The 12,240-nt window shown below is 36.0% G+C and overlaps 1 protein-coding gene across 1 annotated transcript in view; it reads right to left on the bottom strand.

The window, feature by feature from the left end:
* LRIG3 (leucine rich repeats and immunoglobulin like domains 3) overlaps window positions 1-12,240 on the bottom strand; it is a 62,158-nt gene that overhangs the window by 37,756 nt on the left and 12,162 nt on the right. Inside the window, exons 2-3 of the mRNA XM_044677749.1 lie at window positions 10,274-10,345; window positions 9,694-9,768 (exon numbers count right to left, since the gene is read on the bottom strand). Coding sequence (XP_044533684.1) covers window positions 9,694-9,768; window positions 10,274-10,345 — 147 coding nt within the window. The remainder of the gene's footprint in view (window positions 1-9,693; window positions 9,769-10,273; window positions 10,346-12,240) is intronic.

Raw genomic sequence — 12,240 nt, 5'->3', positions numbered from 1 at the left:
CCTTGGGAAAGAAGGAGCATCAACTGATTTCTAAGGTTCCTTAAATTTCTAAAATTTTTTTATGCTCTGGGTTAGAACTCAAAAGCATAATTCTAGAAGAGAAACTAAATCTTCTAGTTCTATATAATATTGTATCCTATATAGCATGAATATATGCATAAATAACAAATATGTTGTACATGCCCAAATGTATGCACGCGTGTGTGTGTGTGTGTGTGCGTGCGTGTGTAAGCTAGTTGCTATTCACTAGCCTGTGGCACTAGTCTGCTTCTAAGAAAAAACAGTTGTTGAGTTAAATCTGCATTAACAGTTCACTGGTCTGAGGCATAGATGTTCAGCATTCCAAGAAAAATAGTTACTGAAGTTAAAGTCTCAGAGCCCTGAAGCAGTATTTAGTCACCTTGAATGAAACCAGCTGGAGAATATAGTATGTTTCAGTGACTTGAAGATGAAGAGTGAATTAAATCTCTTTTACAATAATGACTGAGGAAATATGAATACTAGGATGATTGGAGGATGATGGGACAAATGTAACTTACCTGAGGAAGGAGATGAGAATTTGGTTATTGTCTATAAGCTAAGCACATAAGACTAGCTTGGAAACAGAGAATCTGAAAAGTCACCCAGTAAATTAAGTAAACTGCCCGAGGCAGCATGTTATTCAAATACAATGTTGATCAACTTTGCAATGGAAGTGTCTTTTCAGCACAAATCTATATTATTGTTACAGAAAGAGGTCAATAAAGTTTAAAATCCCAGGGCTGTTAGTTATCCAAGCAGATGGGTTTTCCTTGTTCATATGTTTGCTTAGCAGGTTTATTTGTGTGCCTGTTCAGCTCCATGAATGCTGATTGCACTAATGGAACAATGTGACTCAAATCTATGTGTGACCTAGAATGTATTTTTTATTCCTTCAGATGCCTTAATACAGGAGTCCTTGTGATATTATTATTTCTATTACTTTACTGTTAAATAAATAGTCAAGTTTAAGATCGAATAGTGCCCACCAATATCAGTAGTTTGTATCGATGGAAACACACTGGCTGGGGTTAAAGTGATAAGAAGAAAAAATTTATTTCCCTCATAGCAGGCTTTTAAAGAGGAGGCTTCTTGAGAGAGTTTTGAAGGTAACTGTGTGGTAGATGACCTTCTTTGGGAATCTAGTTCTATTGGGTGGAGGCAGGTTGGAGAAAATAAGCCAGCCCAAAAAGTGAGTAGGTGTCCATATGTCTTGTATGTAAACTTTGAGTTATTGCAGTATGGGTGGCCACCCCACACATTGCATGTAAACAGATAGATCTATATTTATACCCAAACATACAGAGAAAGAGAGAAATGAAAATGATAACCTATTTTCTCACTATTTCTTTCATTTATTTAATACTTTGTTAGAAAATGGAAGAAAATTATTCAAGCACAGATTCTAGTCTAGACTTTTCCACTGCCCACACTGACCACCTCCATTAATCTTCAAGATTCCCCCAAACTGTGACTTGTCCAAAGTTTCAAGGTAATTAGTGTCAAAGCTGACAGGATCTATATTTCCATTTCCTTAAGCAATTTGTCACTGTAAGGATTATATGTGATTTTTTGAGGGGGAGGTGTGTTAAAATGGTAAGTGATTAAAAAGATCTTAAGTCATAACAAAACATGGCCTGCTTCAAAAAGATTGTTTGCCAGAAAAAGCTGCTATTTCAAAGTAGGGAGAAAAGGAGAAATTAGCAAGGATAGGAAAGGAACAAGCTAGGAAAATTTCCCCCTTGAAATTGTATATGATGGGTTAGTAAACATTAGTCAATTTACACCCTAGTAAATATGGCAGCTAAATTTCAAAACAATACAGACTCTGAGAAATTTATATTTGGTAAATTATATCATATAGCTAATCTTATGGAGTTCCAAAAGGTTCTTTGGTTCTTTAGAAAACACAGCCCTTTGCCATTGATTATGATACAACTGACATGTTGACACTTATGGTTTAAAAGATGCTTTCACATTTTATCTCATTTAATTTTAATGATACTATCAACTGGATGGTGCTGCTACCAGTGCTCCCCCATTTTGTAGGTAAGGAAAGTGAGATGCAAAAATGAAAGAGATTTGCCCAAAGTCACACAGCTAAGTCATAGGATCATAAGTTTTAGGGCTGTAAGGGACAATTGGGGTAGCTATGTGGCATGTTGGATACAGTGCCAAGCCTGAAGTCAGAAAGACTTATTTTCATGAGTTCAAATCTGGCCTCACACACTTACTGGCTTTATGACTCTGGACAAGTCATAAGAAACTGTTTGCCTCAGTTTCCTCATCTGTAAAAATGAGCTGGAGACAGAAACAATAAACCATATCAGTATCTTTGCAAAAATAAATAATAAACTATGTCAGTATTTTTGCAAAAACAAAACAAACAAAAAAAAACCTCAACAGGGTCACAAAGAGTCAGACATGAATGAAAAATGACTCAACAACAGCAACATGGAATAATCATATATCATTTTCTCTAGTGTTACATTTTAGAAACTGAAGACTAGGGTCATTAAGTGAACTGTAAAAGGTTAACAAAGTAGTAAAAGTAGGTCTCCAAAGATCAAATTCAGAGTTCTTTAAACTATGCTTCAAGTAGTTTTCCTTAGATCTTTTGAAATCGCACACATAATTCACATACATATCCATACATATGTTTTCAGGAAATTAATCACACATGCCGACTAAGATACTGAGATCTGGACAAAGTATCTTCTTCCATAGGTATATAAAATGTGTGAGAGATTGTTAAAGAAATAAAAAATCTAGAAAGTTCATTTTTTGTTTTCCAATTTATGATTAAAGGAAGAAAGGAAAGGAAGGAAGAAGGGAGGAAGGAAGGAAGGAAGGAAGGAAGAAAGCCTTCAAAATAGGCTTCAGTAGAAAAAGAGTGCACCTAGGATAAAACTCTCATGCATCAGCACCTATATTTGGCTCAGTTTTTGCCTGGATCAAGTAAGCCAAAAATATGGCCAACCAGGGAAAACAGATGCAGAAAGAATCTGAAGCAAAATGGACATAGGATCAGTCTTGGCATTAGAAGACCTTCCTTGCCTTGAAAACCCATCTTAGCTGGGTGCCAATGGGCAAATCATATGACCTCTCAGTGCCCCCAGACAATTAAAAAACCAAGTTACAGATTAGTTACCCCTCTGCATCAGTGGAGGGAGTTTCCTACACTGATGAAGTCACAGATTTGAAATTTTAGAAATTACAGCAGGGTGAAATTTCATATATTGGATTTTCTTCTAATAAGATACTTCTAATGAGATAGTCAGTACTTTGGAGAATTTATCATAGAAAGAGAAGATAAGTCATGAGCCTCAAAAACTTTATCATTTTCTAGCACAATCTCCCCAAATGTCATACACATTATTTCAAAGAATACATAGCCATTCATTTTCTTCTATACCCCCCCATTCTTCATTCCAACCTGTATACAACCTTCCACAGTAAAATGCCAACCTTGACATCGTCCTTTGTTTCTTGCCATAACCATATCCTCTTTACCTCATGCCCTCAAATTTCACTGCTTTATTCCAAAAAAACTTTTTCCAACATCTGGAATATGTTAATAGATGAGCATTATTTTGTGTTTTTAACACAAAACAAATTGAAAGAATATGAAAATTTTCATTCCCTATTCAATACTGGGTTCAAATACAGCTACCCAAGAAAGTCATCAACACTAAACCCCAAATATAGTGTAAAGATTTCACATGAAAAAATCTGACTTTTTCAAATCTCTAGAATTTAGGTAGAATTTGTTCACTTCAGGATCTCAAATTTATTCCCACCTTTCCCTTACAAGGATAGGGCTGGTACCTAGACCTGTGCTTTCATTGACAAAGGAGACTCCTGGATGAAGAAACTCCCTCTCTCAATGCAGGTGTGTACCTTCTTTGCAACTTTTACTGTTCAAGTTCCAATGGAATAGTGAGGGGTTAAATAAATTGTCCAGTCACACTGTCAGTATGTCTTGGCAGATCTAGAATACAGGAATTCTTGGCTTCTCTTTTTATTCTGCCATGGTATGGCATCTCTCAGACAACTCTCCTTTCAGACCAACTCTTTTTATTTGTTTTGTCTTCCTCCTTTCTGCCCTTGGCACACTATTCCATCTGTCACTGAATGGAGCTATCTTGTATGGAAATGATGAACAGGATGATTTCAGAAAGAGCTGGAAAGACCTAAGTGAACTGATGCAGAGTGAAATAAGCAGAACCAGGAGAACATTGTGCATAGTAACAGAAATACTGTACAATAGACAACCATGATAGACTTTGCTACTCTCAGCAATACAATGATCCAGGACAACTTTGAAGGACTTATCACAAAGAATGCTATCTGCCTCCAGAGAAAGAAATATCGGGGTAAGAGTGTAGATCAAAGCACACGATTTTTCACTTTAGTTTATTTGGGTTTTTATTTTGGGGTTTTGGTTTTATATGATTATTCCCTTTCAGGTGCTCTTCTTGATAACTTAGCGGGGTTGATAGGAAGGATAGTTTTACTCTCATTTCTACAGAATTACATTTTTTAGATCTGAAAGAATTCATAGGAGCCATCTAGTCCATTCCTACATTATAGAGAATTTAAGTCTTATAAGTTGAATTCCATTGCTCTTTCTGGTGAGAATTAGGCTTGGAATGGTCAAGCAGCATGTAAGGTCAGAGAGATAAACAGAATAATCAGGGCTCCAAACCTCAGTCCTGTGTTCTTTAGTTCATACTACCATCTCTCTTTATTTTATATTTATATTTTAATTTATGTTCTTTAATCCATACTATAATCTCTCTTTATTTTATAGGCCAACAATGGAAGTTCATATTTATATGATGCCTTAAGGCAGAACTTCTTGCAATATAATTGGTTTCTCTTGATATCTCATGTATTTGATTTTATCCATTTAAAAGATATTCTGAGAAAAGGTCCATAGACTTCATCAGATATGGTGCACACACACAAAACAATTAATAACTCCTGATGTAAGGTTTTTGAGGCATTTTCCCCCTCAAAATAACAGTAAGACAAATTTCTGGGCTCATCCTTATATCCCACTACCCCAAAACACAAATCTTATGCTTTAGTCAAATCTAATTTGTGTCCTCAGTATATGCTGTGATCAGTTTTTCTGTAAAATCAAAGAATCAAGTTTATACCTTTCTTCCTACTGGAAAGCTCTCTGTTTTCCTTTCTACATGCCCAAATTCTACTCATCCACACTTCAACACACCTATCTCCAGTCTCTCCTCCTACAAGGGGCTTTGTTCAACTACTCTTGTCCACACTGATACTTCCTTTTAAAAAAATCCAAGAAAATATACATGATACACATTGTTGCAACAATGAAAGTGAAAAGCATGGCAAAAGTTAATCAATAAACATTTATGAAGCATCTACTATGTACCAAGCACTGTGCCAAGTTCTGGGAATGAAAAAAAAAGGTGAAATAAAGTCCCTGCCCTCAAGGAGTTCAAACAATCAAAGCTGAATGCTGTGAAAGTAATTATAAAGACCAAGTTAAGCATCAAAGAAGAGAGTGAGAAGACTATCTCTTCCCCCAACTCTATGTATCTCTAGAAGTGTATGTGTGGGAACACTAATGTACAGTCAAATTTTTTGGTTATGTTGGTTAGTTCTACTGAACTGCCCCAGACCGCCACCTTTTTAAATCCTTTGTTATAAGAGACAGCTTTCTGGAAAATGAGGGTGAGACATTCAGATAGATGTAATAGAAAAGATATCAATAAAAATAAGGTATGAAGTAGCTATGTGGTAGCTTGGTGGAGTGAGAGCCAGGCTTGGAGATGAGAGGTCCTGGGTTCAAATGTGGTCTCAGATACTTCCTTGACCTTGGGCAAGTCACTTAATCCCCATTGCCTAGCTCTTACCATTCTCTTACATTAAAAATCAATACTTTGATTCTAAGAGGAAAGGTAAGGGTTTAAAAAAAGAGTGGGAGAGAGAGTATGCAAACTGGGGAGATCATGCTTCTATCCTTTACTTATTTGTCTCTAATTATTATCCATATGCCTTGTCATCCCAAATATCCAATGAAGAGAACCAGCTATGTCTCTTTCTAATATCATAATACCTCTATTTATTACTGGGCCCAAAGCAGGTGTTCAAAAATTACTTGATTGTCGGGATTAGGCACTAAATGTCTAAGTGGAATCGAAAATGCTCACTACATGGAAGTGGACTGCTGAATACAAGCAATGGTTAATAAGAGAGTCACTATATATAAATGTAACTAAACATCACTTAAATGACTTTTCACCAATTATCACACTGTGTTCCTGAATTTTGAGGGAAATAGACAAAAGCAACTTACTCTATATGACATCATCTTTACTATGATTTAGTGGTAATTTCCAACTGTGGCAATTTTCATGCCACAGAAAACCAATGCCTTTGGCACAGTCATCATCCTTAGCCTATTCTCTCTTCCTGAAGCCAGTTCCAAATTGTCAACTGCTTGCTAGACATCTCCCCTTCGAGGTCCTATAGGTGTCTCAAACTCATTATGTCCAAAATTGAAATTGTTCTCTCACCCATTTCTCCTCTGAACTGATCTATTTCTATCAGTGACACTCTACTCTTCTGAGTTGACTGAGGTTTTCTATACCAGAATTATCAAGTGACTCTGACCTCGCCTTCCCACCCCTCTACCCCCATACTCCATACCTAGTTAATTCCCAAGTCTTATTGATTCTATCTCCAAGTATCATGGGATCATAGAAATGTTCCTTCATTTTACAGAAGAGTGTTTTAGTGATGTGCTCAAGTCCCCCAGGTAAGTGGCAGATCTAGAGTTGGATGCCATATTTTCTAATTTCAAATCCAACCTTCAGTTCACCATACCACACCACTCTCCACATCTGTCCTCCACTTTTATTTAAAAAAACCAAAAAACTACCCTACTCTACCCCTTCATTAGCTCTTATCTGAAGTCCTATAGCAGCCCATTTGATTTAATTACAGTCTGCCCTCTCCAATCCATCTTCCAAAGAGTTGCCAAAGTAATCTTCTCAAGGCACCATTCCCACCCGTATCACTTTTCAGCTCAAAAACTGTCAGTGGCTTCCTAATGCCTCCACTATTTAATACTAAATCCTCATTCTTAGCTGTTTCTCAAACTCAATCTTCAGCCTCTGTGAAATCCATCCCCAACTTCCCACACTTGGGATATAATCCAGCTTAATCTCTGCTAGGAGTAAAATTTGTACAGAGAATAAAATTCATAAAGGTGAGTAGTATGAAGTAAATCTGGAGATAGCGTGGGGGTCCCAGGAGGGAAAGGACCCTAAGTGCCAGGCTAAAACTTTAGAATTCTATTCTAGAGCAATGAGGATGCAGTAAAGGTTTCTGAGCAGGGGAATGTCACAGTCAGATCTGCATTTTTAAAAGATTGTTTTGGCAAGTATTTAGAGGCTAGAGTGGAGAAAGGACTCCTCTGAATTCTCAAAAAGCACCTCATTCTTCTTATTCACTGATCACATTTTATTCTGCCAAAATGGAACATCAATTGAAATAATACGCTTTTGGATTTTTCCAGCTACAATTTCCCTTTTAAAGAAAAGGTGTTTCCCACTAGAGAAGCACCTCATCTATCTTATGGAATGTTTTATAAAATTTTAAAAATACACATGTGTTTCACATTACTTAAAGCCTACGGTCAGAGAGGATATCCACAGAAGAAAGTAATAGAGTAGGTCAGACAAAGGGACTTTTCAGAATCTTCTAATTTGAAGTGGAGGTGGCAGTGAAGTGATATGGACAATTTTATTACATTATGTTACACCTAGGAGAAAATTATCTTTGGCTAATGCAGAGCTATTTCATAATTCTTTATATGAATGTTGTCGAATAATCATCAAAATCATTAATGAGAAAATATAAGATAGTATAAAACAAATGTGAGAATGATTAGCTTTGTTTTATGTATGGGGAAGGAAGACTGCAAAAGTTCAAAATAATCTAAGCATCTAACTTTTCAAATTTAACCCTTATTTTTTTCCTGATTGCTAATTATATCTAAATCGCTGGGCTATTGCCTCATATAACCCTAGGTTCCCTAGTTAATTTTTGCCCTCTTTGTCACATTCCTCCCCTGCAAGAACTACGAGATTTTCCTATACTGCCATGCAGACAATAACATTCCATTTCTGACCATCTCCACAGCCAATTCTTTTGGATTTGTGCCTCTAACAACAGCCATAAGGTATCTGGTGACCTCTAGGAGTATCTATTGAGTGCTCTAAAGGGAATCACCCAATATCTTGGCAAACACTTCAGAGTCAAATGGTAGCTTCCCAGGAGTTAAATTTGCCTAAAGATATGTAAAAAACAAAACAAAAACAACGAAACAACTGGGTCTTCACAGAATCCTAAAAAAAATCAACCAATTATGAAAGAGACAGAAAATAGGTATAAAAATTAGCATGCAGCACACATGCATGTACATGTACATACATGTATACACATCCCTACCCACCCACACATAAGTTCCTTTTAAAATTCAGTAGTTATTGGTCAAATACCATCTGCTTTTTCTTTCATTCTTTTGTGATTTGGATCTGTGCAAAAACCACCTCAGTATCAGATGTCATTTAGTTCTTATTCAAACAGACGAGTGCAGACGCAGTGGCTGCACCAGGGACTTAGTTGACCTAGGCACACAGTAAAAACAAACCTCTATAAATCACCAGATGTAGGCAATTGAAGAGTGATCATTTTAATTAACTGAACAGCTTCCCTAAAATTTACTGCATTAGTTCAACCTTTCTAAGACCTTTCCCAGGAACAACAAGTAGGAATATTTTTTAAGAAAAGAAATATATATATACATGTATATATATTTTTGTAATTTCACTGGTTTATTAAACAACCTAAAGTGATTCAAATTTCCTATGTTTGCTTCTTGACTTCTACTTCCAGAATTTATGTAGAAACAAAAGGATATACATTTGAAAAATCCCATTTTAAAATACCTCTAAAAATGAAAGCTAGACCAAGCCCAATCTCAAAAGTACAACTCTAAACACTTAATCTGGCCTAAATGTTTGGAAACTGGAAAATGTTCTTAATTTTAATGAAAAACATATACAGAAAATATAGTAGCCAAAAGTATTTAGGTTCTCAACCACATATTCAATTTTAATTTGATAACTTGATATTTTGGGTCAGCGTTTCCAAATCTATACACAGAATCCTGACTTTCATTACTGGCGCCACTTTGAGAGACATATGATGGCTTATTACTAACTCCTACTCCTTTTCAAAAAACAGTGCTGATCTTTCTCCACCAGGAACTATGTAATCCATAGTCCCCAGGCACAATGCCAAGCGCTGCCAAACACCACCACTGGAATTAAGCCCTTAGTTTGGATATACATCATCAAACGTGTCCATGAAGGCTGAAGGTGATTTGCACGAATCTTGGCAACCAAAACAAGATATGGCTGCATGGTGACGATGTTACGTAACTTTAGGCTGCTCTACAATCACAGGCTGTAAAACACAATGGTCTGATTTAAAGGAAATATATATATTTAAATTACTTGCACCTGCCTTCATTACACAATACATCAGATATGCTAAACGACCACCATGCACTTTTGTTTTCTGCATTGCCCGACTATGTGAAAAGTAGGGATGTTTACTTACAGGGACAAAAGGGTGATATTTGCTGCTGCTTCTCCCAGGTTAGGTATGGTCTCGAATTCATTGTTGTTCAGTTTCCTAGGAATTTCATGAAGCATAAATCAGTCCAATGGCATATGTATAATGGTAAATTTTTTTAAAAAACTGATATTCTGAACTCCCAAATTTCAAGTAATATTACTCAAGTGGATATATATATATTTAAATAATATATGTATATATAATACATACAAATATATTTCTACACCTATAACATATACACATAGATATATCTACATGTGTAAATGTGGGTAAACATATTACTTCACCTAAACACCAAGTTTAAAATGACCTGGAAGGGGGGGGGGCAGCTGGATTGAGAGTCAGACCCAAAGATGGGAGGTTCTGGGTTCAAATCTAACATGGGACACTTCCTAGCTGTGTGACCCTGGGCAAAGTATTTAACTCCCATTGCCTAGCCCTTACCACTCTTTTGCCTTATAACCAATACCCAGTATTGATTCCAAGACAGAAGGTAAGGGTTTAAAAAATAAAATAAAATAAAATAAAATGACCTAGAACAAAAGTACTTAATATTGCTTACACTTCTTGAAGTCTCTGGAGTTGACTCAGAGAACTTGTTTTGATTGAAGACAATCTGTTGTGACTTAAGTCCCTGTGAGGTAAGAAAAATAAAATTAGCATCAATATAGACCCAGCAATGTTTAATAGAGCTTAACTATCTGCATTGAGATTATGTTGCGTCTCCATCAACATTAGATAGGGTATATAAAACTTGCTCTATTACATAGTTTCCATGAACTACTTCACAACAAAAATAGCAATTTTGAGAACAAAATGAGTCTAGAAGGTTGGCAGTTTCAAATGCTTTTAACCCACAAACTTTTAAAAAGATGGCTCTTGGCACCTGGTGAACAGGCCCTTTGTGAACCGGTTGTTCCTCTCCCCTTGATATGATGAAGTCATGCCATGCGAAAAGTGGCTAATTAGGCAGGTTGCTGAAACTGCAGCCTCTGAAGAAATCTTATTACCATAAAATTAAGTATTAAAGCACTTGTTAGAGCCAAACAAAATAGAGATTCCTTTTCAAACATGTTTGTTTCCTTGGATTCATTTATTTCATTATTGACAATCTCAGTATTTGTGTAAAAAAATGTTTGTCTTTAGTCCTTGATTTCTAGAATCATTCAATTCGACCTTATTAATTTATTTAAAAAACACACAATTGAAGCATAGATTGACTATAAAGAAACAACTACTGTATTACCCACTGAACAAGACAAATTATTTGTAAAAATCGCATTAAAGAAAATGTAGAATTAAAAAAAAGACCAAAAAACAAAAACCATTCCCTACTGAAAATCTCAAGATTCTTGAGAGTATCTATTTCCAAAATATAATTAAAATAGAAGAAGGGATAGTCACTTTTGATATAAAACTCAATAGTTTTGTAGGATTGTCACCTTAACATTTAAAGACCAAGGAGGGGGGGAGGGGCAGAGATCTAAAGAATACATGCTGAATAGGTGTCTTCAACATGGTGTAAAGAAAATGGAACCACTAAACAGATCACAAAAGCCACAAAATTCAGACTAGAAATTAGTCTGGCTAGGAGTTTCCCTTCAATTTCGGTTAACCAGCTTTTAAAAGATTAATTCTTTCAATGTTTAAAAAGTTAATTAACCATGTAGATAACCAAAGTTTGTTGGAGAAGACACAACTGATTTAAGGTGGGCATATGAGCAATGTACAATATTGTAAGAAGGCTACTGAGTTCCTAATCAGTAATCCTACCCATCCAGAATTAGTAATATTAATTGTAAACCTGGATTTCTACATTTCACCTCAAAAATTCTGCTAAGGTTTTATTCAAAACATTTTTGCCTAAGGACCTACCAGACAGTAACAGACATGAGTAGATTTGTTCTGCTAGGGTTATAACATGAAAAAAAATCTGGCAGAGTATTTAAACTATAAAAATCCTGCAATTACAACCACTGCTGTGTATGATCACCATAGTGGAGCCAGACACTTTCACTTACAGCTCAAGCTCACATCCATCTGGAGTCGATCAAGGAAACTGTGAGCAGAACAATTCACATTATGTTTCAAGCAAAAATTGTGCTTGTTTTTAGCACCACTGATATTCACCAACTTCCCATATATTTTCAGAAAATACATCAAAGAAAACAGTGCTTTACCTACAAAGCCAGCTCAGGTCAATATACAGTCTAATAAGTGCCTTTGGTTAGTCACAATCCTTAAATGTCATCATGCACATAGTAGGGGTTGAGAAATAAATGCTTGTCAAAATGAATTATCACGATTATGATCAGATTACACATGTGTATTTTCCTATTACTTCTCAATGTTTTAAATCAGTGGAGGAGAGGAGAATAGTACTGGAGGATCCATAATTTATAACCTTGGGTCTATGTGTATTAAATTCCTTTAAAATATATTCCTCCCTTCCTTCCTCCCTTCCTCCCTCCCTCCCTCCCTTCCTTCCTTCCTTCCTTCCTTCCTTCCTTCCTTCCTTCCTTCCTTCCT

Source organism: Gracilinanus agilis, chromosome 5 (genome assembly GCF_016433145.1).
Source record: "Gracilinanus agilis isolate LMUSP501 chromosome 5, AgileGrace, whole genome shotgun sequence".
NCBI lineage: Eukaryota > Metazoa > Chordata > Mammalia > Didelphimorphia > Didelphidae > Gracilinanus > Gracilinanus agilis.
This window is presented reverse-complemented; position numbering and strand designations above follow the sequence as displayed.